This window comes from Acanthochromis polyacanthus, chromosome 7 (genome assembly GCF_021347895.1).
Source record: "Acanthochromis polyacanthus isolate Apoly-LR-REF ecotype Palm Island chromosome 7, KAUST_Apoly_ChrSc, whole genome shotgun sequence".
NCBI lineage: Eukaryota > Metazoa > Chordata > Actinopteri > Pomacentridae > Acanthochromis > Acanthochromis polyacanthus.
Window position 1 is genome coordinate 41,592,239 of NC_067119.1, and position 24,720 is coordinate 41,616,958.

Genomic DNA, 24,720 nt, shown 5'->3' on the forward strand with positions numbered 1-24,720 from the left:
TCAAATCTCCAACATGAGATGACACCTGAGGGTGCACAAGGATCTTCAGAATCCCTCCATTAATTTGCCCAAAGTCCAGTGGATTCTAACCTTCAGCTGGCAAACAATTCATTTTGTGTCTTTGTTTTGATGATTTAGTGTTCAGTCCTTCTAATATTATTATTGTTAGTTCAGCATCAATCTTCATTTTTTTTAAATCTTGAAGTGGCAGACCTCTCGAGTAAATATCTTGATTATAAGGGAGAATTTCTTCTTCAGCTAATGATCACAGTCAGAATTCCAACTGAGCTCTTGTTGATAAAACTGAAATGAGACATTACCACATGAGGAAAATCACCATAGAAACTTTTATTGAAAAACAAAATCTGACACAGGAGCTTAACCAACATCTGCTCTCCACTCACACTTTGTTCTGAACAGGGTTTGGATTTTTAGCACAACTGGGTGAACTTTAAGATTACCTACAGGGCTGGTTGCTACAGGCATGGCTCATGTTCAATGTACTGATTAGAACAAATGTCTGACACAGTAAAGACTAGAACAAGCACCTATTAAAACCACAGAAGAAGAGAAACAACAGTAAACCTTTCAGAGGTAACTCTAAACAAAACCATGACCAGGTTTAAAGTATCATCAGCTACTGATTGACATGGCTTCAAAATCTGAGAACTATGATGAAGCATTTAAGAACACACAACAGACCCATGAAATCCTCTCCAGTGTTTCGACTAAATAACAGAGTATCAGTCGAGTCCCTTATTGGCTCCAGATTGGATTTATAGCATCTTTCAGGTTATCGGCTTAGTTCTTCCAACTCATTCCTGATTAAATACTTTATAAATGTGGCTTTACAGCTCTGAAGCAGCTGCTTCTCTTTATCAGCACTGTCTGTAGGAAAAGCCTCTCAGCGCTGAAGGATCATTAAAAAAAAGATCGAAAACTTAAGCTCTGTTTTGCAGTTTGTTATTCTAAACTTTGCTAAATTCTTCTTTTCAATAAAATGTCTACGGCTTCCAAATGTGGGTTACTGGTCTCCTGATTTCTAACAGCATCCGTATTGTTCCTGGGAAAGCTCCTACTGCAAACACGTCACTATGACAGTGTGTTTTACTTCACTGAAAGTCAGTCTTTTGGGGAACAGTCTTGAAAAATGGCATTCTACAAATAACTAATGAATAACCTGAGTGCTGGTGTTACTTCAGTGTCAGAGACTTTCATGAAATACTCACAGTTTTATTGTGTATTCTTGATGCTTCACAGACAAACACAGATCAAACCTGACACTAGTTTTTTGTTGGTTTCGTTTTTGTAAAGAAAAATCCAAATTATCACACAGGAGAAGCCTGCAGTCAGAAAACACACTGACACAGAAGTGGAACTTTTAGCTTGAAATCTCTCTGGAGTCTCACCTGGTTTGAATCATGATCAGAAAACCAAATATTCAGGTACAAGAACGACAACAAGAACCGCTGAAATGGACTCAGGTCACTCTGTAAGGGTTCAGACTTTACAGCTGCTGCTGTTGTTTCAAGGAAAAACAGAATCTCCACTGAGTTTACATATCAAAGTGTGTCCTCAGGTGAATGAGGGGAAATGCAGAGAAAGCCTCAGCATCAGTCTGATGAATGCCATCGCCGCATGAGTCGGTTATGTCGAACATTAGGAGTTTAGACGGGGACAGAAATCTGGAGCTGTGGGGTTAGTTAGCTCAACAGAACCAGTCCAACCTTTCCCTCAGGCTGGAGGATACGTTAGCACTGTGGGTCTGCAGCAGGTTGATATCTTTTATTCTATTCAGCTGATTTTCACTTTTTAAAACCTGTCTGACAAATGTCTGCTGTGAAAAAGGCTCATCTGAATAACCTTCCCGTGTCCAGCGGTCGTCTGTTCTTGAGCAGACATGTTAGCATTGTAAAAAGTTGTTTAAAATGTTCTGTGTGTATTACCAGCAAGTTTTTAAAATGTTTGCAGCCTATTTATGAAGCTGACATTTAGTAGTTTTAATGACTTCAGCCAGCAGCCATCTTTACAACCAAAGAAGGAAAACATGGAAGACTTCAGCGCTCCTTCCCATGCTACAGTAAAACCAGAATAACAGAGGAAAGATGTCGCTAAAATGCAAGCTAGTAATAGAAGTAGAACAGCTGCAGTAAGGCACCAACGTAAATGATGGCGTCAGTCCTAGTACAGGTTCAATAATTCAACAGTAAACATTCATACTCACACAAAGTCATCAGTTTAAACTCACATCTACAAAATCCTCTTTATGGCTATTTAGTTCACAGTGCCTACTCAAGTCTAAAGCAACATTATCGCGAATGAATTAGTGGATGAAATGTAAAAACGTTTCTATTGATGAAACTCCTTTCCACAGAAAAGCTGTTTCTAAAACGATGCTGGGAGCACAATGGTGATTTTGAATAAAATTTGACAGGAACTCTTGGTAAGTTCAGAAGTCAAACGAAGCCAAATAAATCATGATGCCAAACAGTGAAACAAAGCGGAGCTCAAACCCGCAGAAAAGACTGAAGATCAAACAGGAGCTCATCTTTATTGGTCCTAGCGAGGCACTTTAAGCAGCACTGCTCACTCCAATCTTTCTCCTAATGTACAACATCGAGCTCAACGTTTCAGTAACTGCACATTTACAGTCAGCTAACAGAAATCCACTCGTTATGTGAGCTGATAGAAGCGCTTTGCCTGACTTAAGGTGCTCTCAGTGCATGGGAGCTCAGTACAGTTAGACTTTATCAGTGCAGCAAGAAGTCTAGATGATCCACAGGTTGACTGGTCTTCACAGCAGCTACAAGTTAGATTAAAGTGGAGGGAAAGGGAACTACACACTACAACTCTGCAGACCGGAGCCACTTCCTAGTGGGTGAAACGTTTCCAAATGGGAGGAGAAGCAACAGCAGGATTTACAGTTCTTCTGAAGGGATGATTTGAGCGACAGTAAAATATGATCTGTAGCATCTTTATGTTCAGCCATCTGAGGAACAGTGAATATGTGGACCTGGCTCAGTAGAAATCCTTCAGATGTGATCAGATTTCTGAACAAGTGGGCAGGGCTCAACAAACGGTAATCAAAACGTTCTGGGACTATTTGTGGTGCGTCTTTATGAAACATGGGTGCTCCACGGTAGAGCACAGTAACTACAGACACATTATTTACTAGATTTGGGTCTCTGTGACTTCTCCATCTTCCCCTAAATGAAATCCTGCAGGGTGGCTGTTAAGAGATAGTTCCAGAGATTCAGCATTTTATTGCAGATAGTGCCTGGTACTGGTACATAATGAGACTAGTGGTTAGTACTGCAAGCACTGAAGGAGTGCTGGGAGTGGAGGACTTTAATGAGGACGGCACCAGAATTGAAATCATGCATGTTTTTTGGTTTTATCACACGGAGTTAGAGGAGCTGCAGAGGACTGTTAGCTGTAGCCTCCACACACCACACTCATCTCAACAGCATCCTTCATTTTCACAGGTCTACCAGCTGAAAGGCACACCTCCTGCTAGGATCCTGCTCTGCTAGCTGCCTGCTAGCTAACACTGGTTTATACGTCGTTTTGTGCTTGTTTTGTCTCGCTTATGTTGTTTTTCCATTTTTCTGTCGCTTTGTAACTTTTGGTCTAATCTTTGCTCTTTTTGGTTTTGTTTGCAGTCGTTTGTCTCATATTTTGTCAGGTTTTTTCTCGTTTTTGTCATTCTGTGTCTCGTTTTTGTAATATTTTTGTTTTTGGTGGGGGGGGGTGTCTTTTTTGGTCTGACTTTGTCGTTTTGATCATAAAGTAAAATACTATATATTCACAGCTATATTCCAGATCGCTGTGAATAAATTTAGGAGTTGTCGTTGTTTATAGGTTACTATGCTGTGATTTCACTGGTCCGACCCACTGGAGATCAGACTGGGCTGAATGTGGAACCTGAACTAGAATGAGTTTGACTCCTCTGACTTAAATGATAATCACCAAACTGCTGCCATCATCTTCACATCTTCACTTACTGTCCCCCTGTAGGATCTGTCCCACCCACTGAGAGCTGGATCTGGTCTGCAGGAATCCTGGAACGTGGTCAGTGAAGTCCACACAGCATCTGATTCTGCTGCTGATTGTGGAGCTGGTCTCTCTTCCTGCTGGTGGACGCAGCGTCTCACCGAGCAGAAGGACACCAAAGCCCCACTGTGCTTTAAGCTGAGATGAGCGTATTTTAAAAGAAAAAAATAAAATGAAATCACAAGAGCAGCTTTATCTCATCTACCTTCCAGAACACTTCAAAAAGAGCATTTTACAGCTGGCTCGTCTGTTCTCATCACCTCAGCTGCTCATGAGGTCGTTTGTTCGTTTGATTCGTGTTGTTCGGTAAAGCTACGGCAGTCTTTGCATTGTTGTCGTGTTTGTCGATTAAGAAACACACGTTCTGAAAACCTAGCTGGATCTACTGCTTTCTTATCAATAGAAGCGCTTGCGTTTGTTCTCCTTCCAGCGGCCGTAGACCATCAGCCCTACCACTGCCAGCACGCCCAGGCCCAGGATGGAGAAGAGGAGGGTGAAGAAGAACTGGACGCCGCTCATTCCTTCCTCCTCCACTTCCACTGCAAAAAAAAAAGGATGAGAGTCACGTTAGGCGTTCAGTTCAACTTTCTGTTCCATGACTTTATGAATAGCGGTTTCCTTTGCAGTAAAAAAGATTGCTTTTAGCTGCTAAAAAACATTTGGTAATGTGAACATTCATGTTTGGAAACATGAACTGGTCACCTAGTTTAAAAACAAAATTGATCCTGCCTTCAATGTACAAAAGCATAAAAAGACTCCTTCCATGGAACTGAACAGCTTTCTAACTAATCTGTCATTATAGTAGCCTTATACAGGTAATATCCAATCACTATCTGTAGTAACATAAAACCTGAAATAAAATGAATACCGTTTGAAATGTACAAGTATAAAAGTCACGAAAACTATTTTTAAGAAGCCGAATGAAAAATCCATGAGAGTATCACTGAGAGTTCATTTTCAAAGATGTGTAGAAAGTTGCAAAACTACATGTGTTTGTTTATGTGTACATGAATCTGTAAATGAGTGTTTAGCTTTATGAATTCATTTAGAAATGTTTGAGATACTTCAGTCTACTTAAGATCAAGAGTCTGTGAGAAGCTCTTCATGTCTGAATAAAACAGCAGCAACTAATACACGTCCTCAGTGTCTGCAGCCACATGTCTGCATATAATCGTAACTCAAACTCCCTCAGTTTAAATGTGCTGCCTGTTTGTCTATCGTTCCAATGTAAGATTCCAACATGTGTGGCTTTCTATGAGATGGCCGTACTGCATCTACCTTGGAACTGTTCCATGTTGTCAACTCTGGGGATGGTGACCTCCTCCTCTTCCTCCTCCTCTGGAGTCCTCTCCACGGTCAGCTGGTACAACTTCATGGAGATGATGTCATGGTTATCTGGAAGAACACGTCCGTAGAGAAGACTTACAGAGACAATGCACACCAACCTCCTAAACCATTCTGTCATCTCAGCAACCTGGCATTGGGAAGGGAAGCATACAGGATTTGTTTGGTGGTGGTACCAATGATCAATTCCCTAAACATATATCTAAGTTTCATTCCACCTTAACTTCACTGAGTAGAGGCCAAGCATGAGGTCTGGTACCTGACAGGTCTCCAGTGGCTGAGGAGGCACCTAAGAAGTATCCTGTAGGTAGTCGCAGTCCTGTAACGTCGGCACAGTCTCTCCATTCCTGTTTACCATCGACATCAACCAAGAGCTGAGGGGCAGAGGAACAGTCAGTATGAGTCACTGATGGAGGACAAACTCACTCTTGAATCCAGCCTCATTTTATGACATTTTGTAGCATTTAAAGACAAATGACATCTTAAAACTTTTAGTATCTATCAGAGTGTCGTACCGTCAGCCTGTTTTTAGAGTATCTGACGAGGAGAAAAGTGTCATGAACCGAATTGCGTGCCAAAGCCGTGCATCCTCCGATCTCAGTGGGTCGCCCATCACGATCATGGTCATACGACAGGGTGCCGTTCCCCAGCATCATTGATATGTAAGGGAAGGTCCTCTATGAAGAAGGCAGAGGAGTCAAGTTACACACAAAGCACCAAAGCTGGACCACAATTACAAGCCATTACTCTGTTATTTCAGTCCACAGTGACACCAGATGAATGACCACAGATGTGTGTAGTGGAATGACACGGGACGGTGTGATGAGCATGGTAAGACAGGGCTCCAGACCGCCACCCAATGGTCACACGTGAAACTTTTTTTGAGAGTGACTGAGTTTAAATTTCCAGTGGAGACATGCTGATCATTCAGCAGAGTTGGTGTCGCTCTTACAGGCAGCTCCTGATTTAACCATAGTGGTGGAAAGTAGTACGTTTATAGCTCTGGTCTACTGCAGTATTTACTCTGAACATGTGGTCTTCTCATGAAATGTAGAGCACATCTACATGCACAGTTTTTTCCGTTCATAGAAAAGATCACATGTAGACATAAACAGAAGTATAGATGTGTATATGCACTACTATTCAGAAGTTTGGGGTCACTTAGAAGATAACATTAAATGAATGATAAATCCAGTGTAGACATAGTTAATGTGGTAAATGACTATTGTAGTTGTAAACAGCTGATTTTTAATGGAATATCTACATAGGGGTACAGAGGAACATTTCCAGCAACCACCACTCCTGTGTTCTAATGCTACATTGTGTCAGATTCTTCTGATGCTTCAAAGAAAAGGAAAGTCGTCTCCATGGAAGTGAAATTAGATGTAACAAAACGCTCGAACAGGGCGAAACAGACGAACATCGGCCGGTTGCTTGGCCTAAACTGCAGGACTGTGTCGACGATCACTGGTGATAAAAAGCGGATACTTGGACATGTTAGGGCTTTGTTTACATTTTTGCCGGTATTTTCTTACCGAGTTGTGTTTCAGTGTGAGCTAATGACTATTTGTCGTTACTGTAGTCGTACAAATATGTTAACTGATCGATATCGTGATGCACAGAATGGCTTTGTTTACGTTTTTACCGGAGTTCCGACTTACAGTGAAAATCAACTTATGTCACACTGTAGGAACGGAACTCTGGCGTAAGTCGAGGACCTCCTGTATACACATACAGACATATATACATATGATATAGATATAGACAGGATAAATCTGACATTAGAAACAGGCATGTCATTGGGAAATTACCAAATAAGTGAATCCTTGGAAGCGAGGGAGCGGAGCGACCAAGCCGGGGGAGAGTTTGGGAGCCCCTCCCATGCAAGAAACCTTTGAAATGTAAAGGCTGAAATGGTGCATTCTGGTGAACTCTGACACCTAGAATTCTTTAAACATGAAGGCTTAAAAAAATGTCTGTATGGGACCTTCTAGGCACCCCCCAAAAACAGCACAAAGTCATGTTAATGTGATGAAACCAAATATTTATACTGGATTCAAATTTGAAAGAGCCACATGAAGTCATCAACAATGTTAAAATGTTCAGTTTGCAATATCACATTAGTTAAGTTCATTTAATGAGATGAAATCAAATCAAACATTTACGCAGAATTTAAATATGAATGAACCACATGAAGTTGTCAACAATGGTCAGCTCCTATCCGCCAATCGTAGTACTCCAAACAAACTGCCTTCCACTCTCGTAAATTGGTAGTTCTCGCGTTACCGAATGTGAACACGATGTACGCGAAAGTAAACACTGCAAGCCAGCGCACTGTTGACAACTACGTGCGATCCAACCCTATACCCCTTACACCCCATATTTTTTTTCTCATCGAATTTGGGCGATTTACGTTGGGGCTCAAAATTGACACCTCGATACGCGAATTTTCACGTATCTGCGACCAAATAACATGCCTGTAGAAAGCTCTAGTTTAACTCTTCAAGTTCCCTTTGGTCACACACTTGTCTAAGCACCGCACCTACTGAGCAGCCTGCAATATGGGGCGTTTAGGGAACATTGGTAAATCGTAGTGTCTGTCAATAAGCAGATGTTCAGCGTTCAGATGTTCAGTGAAGTGTTTTGCCTGTGACAAGGTGGGAGGTGTGACCAAACGAGAAAGTTGGTCTCACCGGTGCCACCAGTGGAAAAGTCAGTCTGGAGCCCTGTGAGATGATGAGCAGATATTCAGTAGGTCGAATGTAATAAAAGTGGTTTCTCATGCTACCTGAGTTCCAGCTTGTGTCTTCTGCACATTCAAAGGGATGGCAGAAAAAGAAACATGGCAAACATTTCAGAGGAATATAGTTTATGCAAATGAAGAGGCTCCGTGGCAGTGTCGGCCTTACACTGGCTGGCCTGCTATATGTCACAAACTCCAGCACACAAACCAATCTGCTGCTGCTAGAAAATCATTTCAGGGGGTGGAAAACTACATTTTGACATGTTTATTCCTCCTCAGTAAACCTAAGCATTGATTCAGAGCACAGGGCTGAAGGGGAAGCTGCCGGCTCGCACTCACATCATGGGTCCTGTCAGCGTTGGGGTAAGTGTCCACAAATATTCCAAGTCCAGTGAACTGGTTCATGTTGCCAAACACAGGACCTGCAAACAAACAGCGAGGCAGAGCAGGGAGTGGGTCACAGGGAACAAGCTGCAGCCATATTCTGATACCATTCATGCTTCTGTTCCCTTTTTGTTGTTGTTTTTACTCCTGTCAAAGTAAACGGGATAACTTTTAGGTTTTGGACTGCTAGCAGGACAAAATAAGCTGTTTAAATACGTTAACTAACGGGATTCATTCATGCTTTTTACAATGTTTCAAAAAGGTGTCAAAGCTCTACATAAATTTAGCCACTCTACAGAATAAGTAATAGAAGGGAAAGCGTTGAAGTTTGTTTTTTTTTAAGCTGTCACACTGAGCTGATCAGACTCTTTGTATAAAAGCTGAGACAAACACTTCCAGTTGAAAGTGTCCCTCTTGCTAGTGATTGTGATAAAACGGTTCTTTGGTTGGTTTAAAAATGACAAAAACATGACCTCAAACATACGACAGGATTGAAATCAGTGACCCATGCAGCTGATACTGAAACCCCCCCACCTCACTGGAAAAGCAATGCTCTAGTACAAATGAAGCTTTAGAAACAGCAGCTGATCTTGTGGATATTGTTACGGGGAATTGCTTCTTGCATCTGTCAAACGTAGAAATAGAAGACTGAAAAATTGTGGTTTTCAAAAGACGAGTTCAAGCTGCTAAAATCTCGTATCTCAAGTCACTCTGTACAGGAAACACAAACGAGCTGAGATGATATGATCTGGCTGTAAGACAGAAGGTGATGAGGAAGTGGATTAATCCTTTACGCTGTTCAGTTTAAGAAAAGCTTATTATCATTATTATTAACCTACCATTCAGCATGCGATCTCTGGTTAGCCAGATGGCCAGTCCATCCCCGTTTAAGTTCTTCTTTCCCTGACCATGGATTTTAAAATGCACCTTGAGCTCCCAATCCCGCAAGACGAGAGGCTAGAAAGCAACAGAAATGAAGACAGGCAGGTTATTCTCATGCTATGGTAGGTGTAGCATTCATCTGTCAACAGAACTGAGTAATACACTCACAGTTTTTAAAGTTTCAACATATGTATTACGGTCACAAAATTCCTTAGAAATATCTTTCACTTCAATTCAACATTAATCTGTCCTGTTCATGTGCCTTTTCTGAGCATTAGGCAGGAAGTGAGAGGTTCACCTGTGGTTTGTCAGATAATGATACAGATTTTTGACTCACAATTCGACTCCACACAGCTCCCTGCCTGCTCTGCAGATCTGGAGTCAGCCTCACTTGGTCGGGTGTGACCATGGCAGTGCCCATCAGGTCCCACTGTGAAGAACTAGAGAAACCCAGTCCTGCAAAACAGCAATAACGCACATTAACGACCACATTAAGGTCAGCATTACCCCCAAGTATTCTGCTTTCTTCCAGCTGTTTTCAACACGGAGCTCAATGTCCACGCTGCCCTAAAAAAACTCTACATTTTATTTTATTTCACAGAATTCCATCTGGGGGTAAAAAGGCTTTGTCTTGTCCTATCTCACCAGGGTTGTGCCATCCCACTGTCATTTTACCTGTTCTGTGCTCAAAATTACAACCAATCAGCTTCTTTATACTGGTTGACACCAGCAGGACATTTTAGGAGAAGTGACTGAAATGTCCTGACTGCATTCATAAGAGTTCTGTTTTAACCACTAGGACTCAGGAACAGACTGTTTCTTCATTTTACATATAAAACCCATCTGTAAATCATGTTACCTACAGTCTGATTTCCAGATATAAATAAGGTTATTAAACACACGTAGCCTAAACTTCAGCAACAATTCCACACTGCTGTCTGTAATAAATGTCATACCTGATCACACTGTAAACGGAAAATATTTATTTGGTATTAATTGTTTGGTATAAAGTGATGTGTTTTTCCACGTTCTGATAGTTCGAGTCGATAGAAGCAGCTGTAGATGTGTCCAGCCTTAACACGAACAAAACGCAGCCACCAAACTCCAAGCACAAATGTTTATCTTAACAATATTAGATCAGACTGAGTTCAGCATTTAAGTCATCCATCAAAAACTTTTATTTTTATTTGTTTCCCAGATCTTAGAGGTGGTCAAGTTTTCTGTAAATGATACTTTTGCTATAACAGATGTATGAGAAGAATGAAACCAGTGGAGCAGTAGGACTTTTACCGCAGTGCTAACATGTATTTAACTACTAAGCTCCTCATGACAGCTGCTCTTGTTACTAAGAAGATACTTAATCCTCAGACTGTCATTAGAAAGCAACCAGACTTCTGTTTGGGTTCTGAAGAACCTTCATCCAGGAGGCTTGTTTAGTTGTAACCACCCTAACTCATGGCTCCATTCACCACCAATGACTCAAACTCCTCCAGAGACTGGTTGTGAAACTGCTAAGTCAGGAGTGACTCAGGATGTCAATGATGGGAACGTTTTCACAGTAGATCTCAAAGCTGCGTTATTAGAGCTGATAACTGGTGTCATAGTCAACCTCCTCCAGCACTGATGGAGCAGATGCAGGTGAACTGCTCTACTTGTCCATGCTTACAAAGCTCTAGTTTGATCTCCTTTATATATAGTAGACATTAATATAAAGAGATGATCAGTTGTTTCTTCTTTAAGCTTTGAGGAACACTCTGAGCAGGAGGACTGAGAATCTACAGACACACTATGATGGTAATGTTAGCTGTTAGCTAATTTTAATAGCACTGTTAACCACTGTTAACCAACTTGCTGAGGGCTAACAGCAGCTATCATTTAACATTAGCTCAGATTTATAACCACTATAGCCTGAGAGGACCAAAGTTCCTCTGAGTTAATTATTATCCCCAGCAGCTAATGCAGCTTTAGCTATCTGGCAGTTGGGCTAAACTCAGCGTTATGGTCATTTCCGATATTAAACTTCTACTGTGGGTTAATAATAACTAGTATCTCAGCTGTTAGCTAACACTAAGATAACCTCTGACTCGGGCTGAGAGTAAACTTACCTCGGTACGGCTTCGCCAGAGAATATTCCCGCTTCATAAACTCCTCCATAAAGTCCGTGTCCTCCGCCAACGACTGGCTCGTCCAAACACAAACGGTGACTAACAGACATATTAACGGACGGATGGTTTTCAAGCGAAACATTGGAAATAAAACACAGAAACTCCTAAACGGAGCCCGTTGTGATTTAGTGACAGAAGCAACCATCTTTACACTCCCCCTTCAAACCGCTCACAAAATAAACTACACTCTTCTTCTTCTGCTGCTGCTTTAGAGGTTGAATGGCTGCTGTCAAACAACACATCAGCGCTTTACCGCCACCAGGTGGTCGGAGTGTGAATCACAACGTCTGGGTTTACAGCAACATTATAAAAACATTCATATCCACCATAAGAAATTAATATATTATGATTTAATAACATTCACCTCCTAAGCTGGTTTGTACAATGTCTATTAGCCAACAAGTTTATTTATATTGATTAAAGTAGCAAAATTAATTGTTTAAATTACTAAATAGTTAACAAATCATGGTCATATTTATTTACATTTCACTCAGTTCTGCTTTTCTTAGTTTTTAGTTGTTGTTTAGTTCTAATTTTGCTTCCTAGCTAACTTTGACACTGCTGTGACTTCAATAAACTAAACAGCAAGACAGATGAGTTGATTAAAGGCCACAAAAATTTATAAATTTGACAGAATAATTGACTAAACCTGCAGAAAAGGATGAAAATAATCAAATTGTAATTTGTTTAAAATGATCAAAGATCAAACTGATTAAATGCAATGGGGGAAAGTAAACTGTCTTCAGCTTACTTTTAAAAATGGATCTGAAGTAAATCTGACTTCCAGTGAGAGCTTTTTCCAGGAGAATAATGCCTCAGCACTTTGTCTGGTCGAAACTCTGGGTACCACTTAGCCCAGATCTGAAGGGACCTACCAGGTTTCAGCAAATAAATCTCTGATATATTCTGGGCTTTACATTCAGTTCTATATCTAACTGGAAGCCAGAGCAGAGATCTCAGAGTCAGAGTAGTGTGTTCCTCTCCTTGGTGTCAGTCAGTATTAGCAGCATTCTGAATGGGCTGCAGATGTCCAGAGGTCCTGTTAGGGAGGTCAGTCAGGAGTGTTCTGCAGTGGTCCTCTCTACAGCTAATACAAACATGAAGGACATTTTATAAACCTTGGTTGGACACTAAGTTTCTGAAGTTGTCTTTAAAGCACCATAATGAAGATTCTGCTACAGCTTTAACGTAGCTTGCAGATAGATTCTTGACCTGGGTGTTAGTTTTTAGTCTTATATCAAACTGTACTTTAATGTCTCTGAGGTTGGATTAAGTGCTCCTTCCTGCACCTCAGTTCTCATGTAAAATCCCCATCCTTTCCTTCTGTCCTGCTGGAGATAACCTTCAATGTAAATATTTTTAGGGTCTCCTGCTTGCCTACCACTTCATTTCCTTTTACTCCGATATCAAAACTTTACTGTCAGACCCATCATCTGAATCCTGTATAAAGCTGGTTGTATTTCTATCAAGATGTCTGCTCTGCTACCAGTCCAATAATTGAAAAATGTGTTTTTATTTTTAGGTAGTGTGTACTTTGTGACCATCATAATATTTTTTTCCTGTTGAAATTATTCAAAACAGTGTCACAGTTTGGCAGCATCAGGTGTTTTAACAGCATTCACCCTAAAACAAACTGAGGTGGTCTCGAGGTCAACTAAAGTTTGTCGTGAATTGCATGAAGTTAAATAGCATTCTTTACCCTGTCCAGCATGAGCAACGTAATCTCCTGACTCTCCCATCATGTTCTCATCAGAACCTCCTGTAATCTCTGCTCAGCCTAGCTTATTCCTGAACACTGTGGCCTTACACTACGTCTTCAGTGACGCAGCAGGGCTTAAGAACAATCTTATCAAACTTCCGTTGACACCTAATGTACCGAACTTTTATTCTTGAGGCACAGGATGAAACTGATCAAGATGGATTTCTTTTTAATAGCATCCACACATTTTCTAACTAGGATTTTCATTCTTCTAAATAATTGTCATTTCGTGTCTTGTTTTTGTCATTTTGTGTCTTGTTTTTCTCATTTTACGTCTGTTTTCATCATTTTGTGTCTCATTTTTGTCATTTTCTCTCTTTTTATCATCTTGTGTCTCATTTTTCTCATTTTGTGTCCTTTCTTGTTATTTTGCTACTCGTTTTTTGCCATTTTCTGTCTCGTATTTGTCATTTTATGTCTCATTATTGTCGTTTTGTCTCATTGTCATTTTGTGTCTCATTTTTTTCTTTTTCTGTCTCATTTTTTCCTTTTCTTTCTCATTTTTGTCATTTTCTGTGTCGTTTTTGTCCTTTTCTGTCTTGTTTCTGTAATTTTCTTCCTCATTTATGTAATTTTCTGTCTCATTTTTGTCATTTCCTGTCACATTTTTGTCTTTTTCTGTCCTGTTTTTGTAATTTTGTGTTTTGCTTTATTCATTGTTTTGTGTCTCGTTTTTGTCATTTTCTGTCTTATTTTTGTCATTTCCATCCTCCAACAGTTTTCCTAAAGAATGTGTAGTGCAAAGCTATGTCCTCTCTTCTATTTTCCATCTTTTCATCCATTGTCAGCCTTGATTGAATGTCTTTCTCTACCTCATATTATCAGGATCAGACTCATTCTTTGGACTGTTTTCCATCAGTGGTCAGCAGTAACAGCTAGCTAAATATCTAGCTTCTACTGCTGAGAAAAGATCACATTAGCATGGATTAGCAACCCTGTGACTGTGACTAGAGTAGGGTTAGAAACAACACAGAAAACAGTCTTCCTCAATTTTCTTAATTAGCAGGGTGTAATTCAATTAATAAAGATTCTGTAGGTTATTATCTACAGTTATACCCAGATATTTTACACCATTAGGAGTCCATTTAAAAGCTGACAAACCTTGGCATTCAGAGTGATTAAATGATGCAAGTGGGATAACCTCACTTTTATCATAGTTTATTTTATAACCAGAGACTCTACCAAACAAATTAAGTAAGTTTTGCAGTCGGGTAAAGGAATGAGCTGGATCGGTTATATACAACATGACATTGTCTGCAAATAAGTTAATTTTATGAACTGTCTGACCAACCACAAAACCCCCGATCTCAGAGTCCTGTCTAATTGCCTCCACCAAGGGTTCAACTGCCAGTACAAACAGGCCTGGAGACAGTGGACACCCCTGGCACGAGGATCTGGACGAGGGGAATACAGCGGACATCTGTCCATTGGTAGAAATCCTTGCTTTAGGGTTATAGTATAAAGTTCTTACCCAGTCAATAAAACTTTGCCCAAAACCAAACCTTGCCAGCACTTTAAATAGGTAAAGCCATTCCAGCCTGTCAAAGGCTTTTTCGGCATCTTGTGCCAATGCTACCGCTGGTTCAGATCTTGATTTAGCTAAATGGATTATGTTGAACAATCTACAGAGATTATTGGCAGATGTGCGGTTCTGGACAAAGCCACTCTGATCTGGTTTTATTATTTTTGGTAATATATCACTGAGTCTATTCGCTAACAATTTGGAGATCAATTTATAATCAGTATTAAGAAGCGAAATGGGCCGATAAGAGGCGCACTGTAATGGATCTTTATTTTTCTTGTGTATAACTGTTAGTATGGCAGTTGAAAAGGATTCGGGTAATGTGTGTGTTTTTGCTACTAAATTTATAACTTCTGTAATAAGAGGGATAAGCAGATCTTCAAATTCTTTATAAAATTCCATTGGAAAACCGTCCTCTCCTGGTGATTTGTTTGACTGAAGTGAGTGTAAAGCTTTAATGATTTCTGCCTGAGTAAAGGAGCGGTCAAGATTCTTTCGGTCGTCTTCATCAATTTTTAACAGTTCAATTGTTGACAAAAAAGTATCAATGTGAGTAGAGTCATCTGAAAGTTCTGACTTCTATAATTTGGAATAAAAACTATTAAATGTATCTTTTATCTCTGTTGGGTCATACGTAACTGTACCTATGTCAGTTTGTATTGCATTAATTGTTCTACTGCTTTCCTCTGTTTCCAGTTGCCAAGATAAAACTTTATGTGCCTTCTCTCCCAATTGATAATATCTCTGTTTAGTTTTCAAAATATCTCTTTCAGTTTTATATGTATTGGAGTTTCCTTTGTACTAGAGATTGGTAGGTGTCATCAGAGCCATTTTTTTGAAAATCTTTTTCCAGCTGTAAAATTTCTTTCTCAAGCTTTTCAATGTCCTCTGTGTATTTCTTTTTAAGATTCTTTGTGTAAGAAATTATTTGTCCCCTCAAATAGGCTTTCAATGTATCCCATAGGATAAAACAATTGGGAGAGGAGGCACTATTTGTCTCACAGAAAAACTTAATTTGACCTCTTATAAATGAACAAAAATCATCCCTCTGAAGAGGAGTGGGATTCAAACGCCATCTATAGGTTTTTTTTTTTAGGTATATCAGAAAACAAAATGGATAGAGTTAATGAGGAATGATCAGACAAAATTCTAGACAAATACTTTTATTGCCACTCTTACCCTTCACACCAGGTATGCAGTGAAATGTACTTTCCTCCAAAGACCAATAATAGACAGGAGCTATTATAAATCAAAATACACGTATCATTAAGGCAGAATCAGATCAGTTCAAAGACACTATATCACTGCAAAGGTAGCTGCATATGAGAGCCTTTTAACTGCTATGTAAACAGCCTGAGGTAGAAATCTCCATCACAAGTCTCAAAACAAAGCCTCTGTTCTCCAGACTCATTGCTGGTAAGCTCTCACTATCCCATGGCATTTTCTAATGATCTTTTCCACCACAGCACTACTCTCTGAGCCAATAACCAATGAGAGGCCTCAGTTTATCATGAAGTAGGTCGTCCAGTTTCCCAGAGATTGTTACAGGGAGCTGAAATGTTTTTCAAACCTTGCGAGTAACTGTAAGTTAGTGGGAATTGTAAATGTTTAATTGCATATGCGGGTGTTGAAATAAACTTAAACTTAAACTTAATGAGAACCCAAATACAGACACAGATCAGTCAGACAAACACAAGGTTCTAAGACTTTTATTCTTTTACAAGAGCAAAGTTAACCTAAGGAAGAACAGGAAGTCAACCAAAAGAGGGGAAACTAAACCAACCCTAATATAAAAAATATGCAGAATTACAAAAATTAACAAGATCAACACATGAATACTAAAAAGAACAAGCAGAATCACTAAACTAAGCAAACAAATGGGATATTCACAAAACCAGGGAACTAAACTAATGGGACAGACAAGCAGGTAGAGGAAAAACAGGTAGGAGGAAGATGCAATGGAGCAGAGAGAGACAGGAGACAGATATAGAGGCAGACAGAGGGACAGACCGGTCAAAACAGACACAGACAGATGGAGAGGGACAAGGAGGGAGAAGAGATTGGATCAGGATTCATGGCAGAGATCTTATTAGAGCCTCATGTTTCTTCATGTGCTTCTCTGGTGCCATCTATTGCCCAAAGCCAGCTGGATACCCCAGCATCTTTAAACAAAGAAGAATTAGTACAAATTAAGAAATGGAATGTTGATCATGCAAAATGTAACCAAATGTATGTACTTCAGCAGATAAACATAGATTCTTTATTGTTCGATAAAATCCCTGAAAACACCTCAACTTTTATGAAAATAATGTTGATAAACTAATGTACCCATATCAGAAAAAATACATTTCATTTTTTAGACAGAAAACTTGTAAATAAATCCAACTGAAGCAGAGCACACACTTCCTGGATGATGTAAGTCTGAGTGAGTGAAGCTGCTTGTTAACTCTGATCTGTCAGGAGCTCTGCAGTTATTTGGTGGACAACAGCGCCATCATCTGGCAGCAGGCCTCATTCCTAAACATTAGGACCAAATCAGAGATGTGAGAGTGGTTGGATCAATATTTGGTCCAAAGGAAAGGTCTATGCTCCAAGCTGATGATATCTATGTCTATGTATAAATGAACATATTTACTTATGTATACATGTACACACGTGGACAAAATTGTTGGTACCCCTCAGTTAAAGAAGGAAAAACCCACAATTCTCACTGAAATCACTTGAAACTCACAAAAGTAACAATAAATAAAAATTTATTGAAAATTAAATAATCAAAAACAGCCATTACTTTTGAATTGTTGATTAACATAATTATTTAAAAAAACAAACTAATGAAACAGGCCTGGACAAAAATGATGGTACCTCTATAAAAGATTGAAAACTATTTGACCAGAGTGACATGATTAACTCAGGTGTGTCATTTAATTGACATCACAGGTGTTTCCAAACTCATAATCAGTCAGTCTGCCTATTTAAAGGGAGACAAGTAGTCACCCTGCTGTTTGGTGAAAAGGTGTGTACCACACTGAACATGGACAACAGAAAGCGAAGGAGAGAATTGTCCCAGGACATCCGAAAAAAAATGATAGACAAACATCTTAAAGGTAAAGGCTATAAGACCATCTCTAAACAGCTTGAAGTTCCTGTGACAACAGTGGCTCACATTATTCAGAAGTTCAAGACCCACGGGACAGTAGCCAACCTCCCTGGACGTGGCCGCAAGAGGAAAATTGATGACAAATTGAAGAGACGGATCGTTGGAATTGTATCCAAAGAGCCCAGAGCAACCTCCAAAGAAATTAAAGGTGAACTCCAAGGCCAAGGTACATCAGTGTCAGATCGCACCATTCGTCGTTGTTTGAGCCAAAGTGGACTTCATGGGAGACGACCAAGGAGGACACCACTGCTGAAAAAAACTCATAAAAAAGCCAGACTGGAATTTGCAAAAATGCATGTTGACAAGCCACAAAGCTTCTGGGAGAATGTCCTTTGGACAGATGAGACCAAACTGGAGCTTTTTGGTAAGGCACATCAACTCTATGTTCATAGACTCAAAAACCAAGCATACGAAGAAAAGAACACTGTCCCTACGGTGAAACATGGAGGAGGCTCAGTAATGTTTTGGGGCTGCTTTGCTGCATCTGGCACAGGGTGTCTTGAAAGTGTGCAAGGTACGATGAAATCTGAAGACTATCAAGGCATTCTGGAGAGAAATGTGCTGCCTAGTGTCAGAAAGCTTGGTCTCAGTCGCAGGTCATGGGTCTTCCAACAGGACAACGATCCAAAACACACAGCCAAAAACACCCAAGAATGGCTGAGAGAAAAGCGTTGGACTATTCTAAAGTGGCCTTCTATGAGCCCAGATCTGAATCCCATTGAACATATGTGGAAGGAGCTGAAACATGCCATTTGGAGAAGACACCCATCAAACCTGAGACAACTGGAGCTGTTTGCTCATGAGGAGTGGGCCAAAATACCTGTTGACAGCTGCAGAACGCTCATTGACAAATACAGAAATCGTTTAATTGCAGCGATTGCCTCAAAAGGTTGTGCAACAAAATATTAAGTTATGGGTACCATCATTTTTGTCCAGCCCTATTTCATTAGTTTGTTTTTTTAAATAATTATGTTAATCAACAATTCAAAAGTGATGGCTGATTTTGATTATTTAATTTTCAATAAATTTTTATTTATTGTTACTTTTGTGAGTTTCAAGTGATTTCAGTGAGAATTGTGGGTTTTTCCTTCTTTAACTGAGGGGTACCAACAATTTTGTCCACGTGTGTATATATCTACTGCTAAGCATTGCAGCTGTTTGCCAGATAATGAGCTGTAGTGTCTGGATTATTGCAAAATGCTACATTTGAGCCATTAAAACCAAAACAGTTTGAACTGCAGAGTCTGGTGGGTTTATCATCACAAGCAGCTCCTTTCACATTTCATTTAGTCATTATTTCTATTTGGTTGTCTGTCTATGTAGCCCTTTTAAGCCATAATTTACATTTTCTTTTTAAATCACATTTTTGGCGTTCATCTCATAATTATATCCTTTAATCCATTTAACTTACACTTGATATCTCGCAATTTTACCTAGAAACTTAGAATTTTACTTTTTATGCACAAGTGACTGTTAATTCCCTGATCTAATTTTATTTCATTATATTTATAGAAAAGTATTGACTTTCCATAAATGCGTCGTTTCTTTACTAACTTTAACAGACTAAAACAGACCAGTGGATGTAATGTCATTTCATGGTTTTTATTTTCAGGATTTGTCACAGAATCCATTTTGAGATCAATGAATCAGTGGTGAGTTAGTTGTTTTGTTGTCTCAAACTTTTGACTTTTAACTTGTGATTTTCCTTTTTCTAGCTCTTTATTTTGATTCACACATCGTTTTCCTGTGAGTTAGTTTACTTTCCTTCTACTGCTGAAAACGAGTTTCAAAGAGAAGACAGGCAGGTAGATTTGCTGTAAATTTCATTACTCTACACACCTTTTTCACATGTTCCCATGATTTATCTCAGCACAGAATCCATCTAATAATGGTGTCTGGATCAACAGTGGATTAAACTTGACTCAGCTCTTTGCTGAGTCTTTGTTGTGTCTCATAAAAGAATGGCTGGTGCTCGGTTCGATTAATGGACGGAGCCAAGTATTGACATGAGACGGTGAGTGCCAGGCTTTAGTCAGGATCCTGGGAGGAATTACAGCAGTGCAGTCAACTTCAGACTGATGCTATTGCTCCTTGGAGACAGACAAAAAGACAGAGCGGGAATAGGAGAGCAAACATGTAGGTGTTTATTATCCAGCGGTGACATGGGGCCCTTCCTATTTCCTGTATTTGTCCCCTGGGAAGATATTACTCACTTACATTGAGATCGCTACAGAACTCCAGCTGAACCTTGAAACCTGAAACATCTGCGTCTCGCACCTCTCCTGACACCCACGCATCACCATTTGTGTATCCCATAATCCACAGCGGAGACCGAAACATACAGCACAGGGCCGTCTGCAGGGACCATAAATTCTAAAGCAGCTTATTAAGCGGAGAGGCTTGCGGGGCACGCTGGCCCCAGTCACTGCCTGCTGAGGCAGACTTGCAGCGTAATCCCTGTTTGCAAGGTCAAGAGATATTTTAATATCCGTTGGTCACAGTCAGAGTCGGTGCTCATCTTTATTAAAGCCGTCCACACCTGTTGTAGTGTAAACAATTGGGAGTGAATGTTTCCCAGGGGAAGTGAAGGCATCACTTTCACACCAGCACATGCCTCATGCTTTCACAAAGGCAGTCTGTGTGCTAAATACAGGCGTGGAAATGCAAAAATCAATACCTCATATAGATAAAACATTACAGATTTCAACAGGTCTAAGTGTATGTGTTGTGTTTGTTGGCTCAAACAGTTCTTGTTTCTTGTTTTTTGGTCTCCTTTAGTAAAGGTGTCCCTACAGCAGTTCTACCATGAAGGCCTGATTCACATAAATTACTCCCAACAGTCCATGTCATCAGAGTGTCTGATGAAACCAGCTCTAATCTGAGGTGCTGTCAGTTGTTGATTCATGACACTGGTGACTCAAAATGAACTTCTCCTCTGCAGCTTCTCCTTTCCTTGGTAAATCCCTAAACAAGCCAGTTTCATGTTTTGCACTGAAAAAAATGAAGACATATTAGAAAGTGTCTGGAGTTGATGATCTTCTCGTCTTAAAGTGAAGTTTGTCTCTGTTTGTCTCTGTGTGAAGCAGTTCCTGCTATAGTTTGGATTACTAGAGTAGCTGAATGGGGCTGTTTGCTGTTTTCTAACACTGGTTCCAAAGAAGAACAGAAAAGGCTTGTTAAGTTTTAGTAATGAGTGCAGCCTCACACAGAGAAAAGGAGGACGAAAATCGCCCAAAACCAAACTGGGAAGAATGAGTTTCAGTTTGGGGGATTGGGAACCAGAGGTCCACACTAAGATTAACGGGTTAGCAGAGTATGAGTCAGATTGTTTTGTGTCGCTATGGAGGCTCTCTTTAACCTGCTGGATCACCATGGTAATGGATGCTGCACAGCTAACCTGGACTCTGCAGATCAAACAGAGTTTGGTAACTCGTTGCACCACCAGGGAACCACAGAGGAGAAGAGCCTAGCTATGGACCAGTCCTGTTGTGGAGGTTGGATCAGGCATATTTTTGTTGGCTGAGCGTAGTGAGCAGGAGGAAGTGTAGACCTGAATGAGAGAGTTCAGGTAATAGGGAGATGTTTTCATTCTAGTTTTGAATGCAAGTGTCGGAGTTTTGAATTTTATGGGGACAGGAACTGGAAGCCAGTGAAGCAATCTGAAGAGCGGGGTGACATGAGATGTTTCTGGTTGAAAACCAGACGTGCTGCTGTATTCTGGATCATCAGCACAAGTCTGACCTCCATGAAGGGAGGCCTCCAGTGGAGTTCCAGTAGTTGATGGTGATATTAAAAACCTGGACCAGGAGTTGAGCTGCATGTTCAGACAGGAAGGGTCTGATCTTCCTGATGTCGTTCAGGACGAATCGACATCAGGAAAAACCTGACATCTTGTGTTGCCATGGGAACCTATAATGCTTGCTATAGGTTCCCGTCGTCAACTATAGTAGTTGGCATTTAGTTATGTTTACACTGTTGGTACTACAGCTAATGATTAGTCTACTGGCATTTCTTAAAGAAAATCAATTAAACACATTAATTTCACTTTGACTTTGCCCAAAACTAAAGTGATTCCCATGAATCCTCCATTATGGAACATCAGTGTCAGACTTAAATGTTGTTGAGTATCATGTTTAAATGAGTGAAGTTTAAAGTTTAACAGCTCTGAAGTGTAGCTGTCATGATCCAAGACTGAGTGAAGTTGATAACCACTGGTGTCATACTCAGTTCAATTCAATTAATCATTTAATTCACCAAAAACAAATACAACATAAATACATATGCAACAAAAAATATTTGAATGAAAGGGTGGCAGAAGGAAGTTCAAACTTATAAAATCTGCCCCTATCAACATAAAATCATTGACAAGTCATTGTCAAGTTACGCTGTTGAACACAGGCATCTTTCAAGAGATTCAGCAAAACATAAAGCAAATTTCCTGCTACACAGCACTATCATATTTTTTTTTAGTAATGAAGCTTTTAGACTTTTCTTAAAAATAAAAATGGACTTAGAAGTTTTAATTTTATCATCTAGAGTGTTCCACAGACCGACTCCTTGGATTGAGATCCATCTTTCCTTTGGTTTTGTTCTAAACTCTGATGTTGTAAAAACTTCAGTTCCTCTTAATTTGTACCTATTTTCTCTCTTTTTGAATGTATTTAGTGAGTTGTCTGGTAATATTTTTGGTGAGCTTTTTACATTGTCTTGAGGAAGTTATATTCTACCGACTCATTAAATTTTAATGTTTGTAATTGTGTAAATATTGGATTTGTATGGGCCCTGTACCCACTTCCATTTACGACTCAAATGGCACGTTTCTGTAAAAGGAAAATTGGTTCAATGTAGGTTTTACAAGCACTTCACCACACTTCAATACAATTGGTCAGATATGGAACAATTAGCCCTGTGACAGACTGGTGACCTGTCCTGGGTGTCCCCTGCCTTCACCCGAGTCAGCTGGGATAGGCTCCAGCAACCCCCCCCATGATCCTAATGAGGATAAAGCGGTGTATGGAGGATGGATGGATGGATGGAACAATCAGTGAGTTATACAACAGAAACTTACACAGCTATAGCTTGGGATACTTTTGCTTTTACATGCTCTATGTGGGGTTTCCATGTCAACTGTTCATCAAACATTGCACCTAAAAACTTAATCTCGTGTCCTTTCGATCTCTGATCCTTGTATGAACAATGTCGCATCAACGTCCTTCCTTTTACAACTAAAAATCCTAAATTCAGTCTTACTTATATTTAAAGATAATCTGTTGGCATTGAACCACTTCGTAATTTCCTGAAACTCATTCTCTACAGTTTGTAGAACCTTGTTTATATTTTCTCCAGAGTAAAATAAGGTGGTATCGTCCGCAAACAAGATGCATTTTAGTAAATTAGATACAGACACAATATCGTTTACATAAAGAAGAAAAAGTACTGGTCCAAGGACCAATCCTTGAGGTACCCCACAAACTACACTGCAGTTACTGCCTGTTGGGTTTCAAGGTTTTAAGCCAGTTAACGCAAAGAAAGCCTGGCTTGGTCAAACTTGTTTGATAGTACAGTCCTATTAAGACCACTGGAGACTGAGGCAGGCTCAGATGTGCTTGGAAAGCTAATTTAACATTAATTTCTCCATAAAATATACATAGCATAGTTTTAATTTGTAACCTACAATTTTCTTAGTTGAACTTCGATGGATATCGTCAAGTGGATTGACCTGGACAATAACTCTGCATTTACCTTCATCTCATAATTACTCCACCAAGAAATGTGGCGAAGTTATGTAATGATCAGTGTCTGTCTGTCTGTCCGTCCATCTGTCCGTCCGTCCGTCCATCCATCCGTCCATCAGCAACATTACTCAAAAACAGACCAGCAGATTTGGATGGAATTTTCTCTGAAGGTCAAAAATGACACAAGGACCAAGTGATCAGATTTTGGCAGTGAAGCAGCTTATAGTCTGGATCCATGGATTTGTTAAAGATTTCTGTGTCATTGCCAGATAGCAGCAGGGCGTCACTGTAACCATGACAACCAGTGAACACTACATCAGCCGATTGTGATCCTACTACAAATCCACCTCTGAGGACTTATCAGGACTTATCCATCAGAAATGATCCAAGGACTGAGCAGCCTTGGAGGAGGACTGCTCTCTCTGAGTACTGACTTGTTGAGTACTGAGTATTTCTGGGAGAAAAAGCATACTGAAAGCCATGTTGGTGGTTTGTTACAATGACATCATGGAATTATTAGAATGGATCATGCTGTGGTTTCTATGATAAATGCGACGCTGTGGGTTGAGTGTACATTAGAGCCAGGCCAACATGTCCAGCCTCCAATGAACCCACAGTGTGAAGCAGCGAATGATTAAATAATGAGGAGACCTTAATGCTTCCTCTGGCAGGACATGCCTCGGTTAATATACGACCACTTACAGCAGACAATAACTGTCTGCTTAAAGAGCGCCGACATTAAAAACAGGCAAACACCTCTGGACATAAATATTCACACTATTCAAATCAACTGGCCTGAGAGAATATCGTCACATCAGTCAGCAGGAGTGAAATATAGCGGCTGCTTATTTACATGCACTTTAACTTCCATCCCTCCCAGCTCTTTGTGCTGACAAAAAGGAAAACACATCTTCTTAATTGAAACGCTCATTTCCTAACTATTTTCTCTGTAGGATGTGTTATCCAGACACATTCA

At 40.0% G+C, this 24,720-nt stretch overlaps 1 protein-coding gene across 2 annotated transcripts; it reads right to left on the reverse strand.

Moving 5' to 3' along the window:
* Positions 1-328: 328 nt before the first annotated feature.
* On the reverse strand, positions 329-11,769 carry lman2lb (lectin, mannose-binding 2-like b). Of its 2 annotated transcripts, XM_022220615.2 has the most exons (9): positions 11,512-11,769; positions 9,744-9,862; positions 9,364-9,481; positions 8,480-8,562; positions 8,186-8,206; positions 5,913-6,074; positions 5,657-5,771; positions 5,332-5,448; positions 329-4,592 (listed from the first exon to the last, which is right to left on the reverse strand). In XM_022220615.2, exons 1-9 carry the CDS (start codon positions 11,714-11,716, stop codon positions 4,450-4,452), a joined length of 1,083 nt encoding a protein of 360 aa, XP_022076307.1. In that variant the 5' UTR covers positions 11,717-11,769; the 3' UTR covers positions 329-4,449. The 2 variants fall into 2 exon arrangements, with proteins under 2 accessions (XP_022076307.1, XP_022076308.1); XM_022220616.2 differs by lacking the exon at positions 8,186-8,206 and having other exon boundaries at positions 11,512-11,768.
* Between the last annotated feature and the right edge of the window lie 12,951 nt (positions 11,770-24,720).

Excerpts from the sequence above, each read along its gene's own strand:
- lman2lb (XM_022220615.2), bottom strand. The coding sequence starts at position 11,716 with ATGGTTGCTTCTGTCACTAAATCACAACGGGCTCCGTTTAGGAGTTTC. Across the intron at positions 9,482-9,743 it reads GAGCTGTGTGGAGTCGAATT|CCTCTCGTCTTGCGGGATTG; the intron begins GTGAGTCAAAAA and ends GTTGCTTTCTAG. Across the intron at positions 6,075-8,185 it reads AGACACAAGCTGGAACTCAG|AGGACCTTCCCTTACATATC; the intron begins GTAGCATGAGAA and ends CCTTCTTCATAG.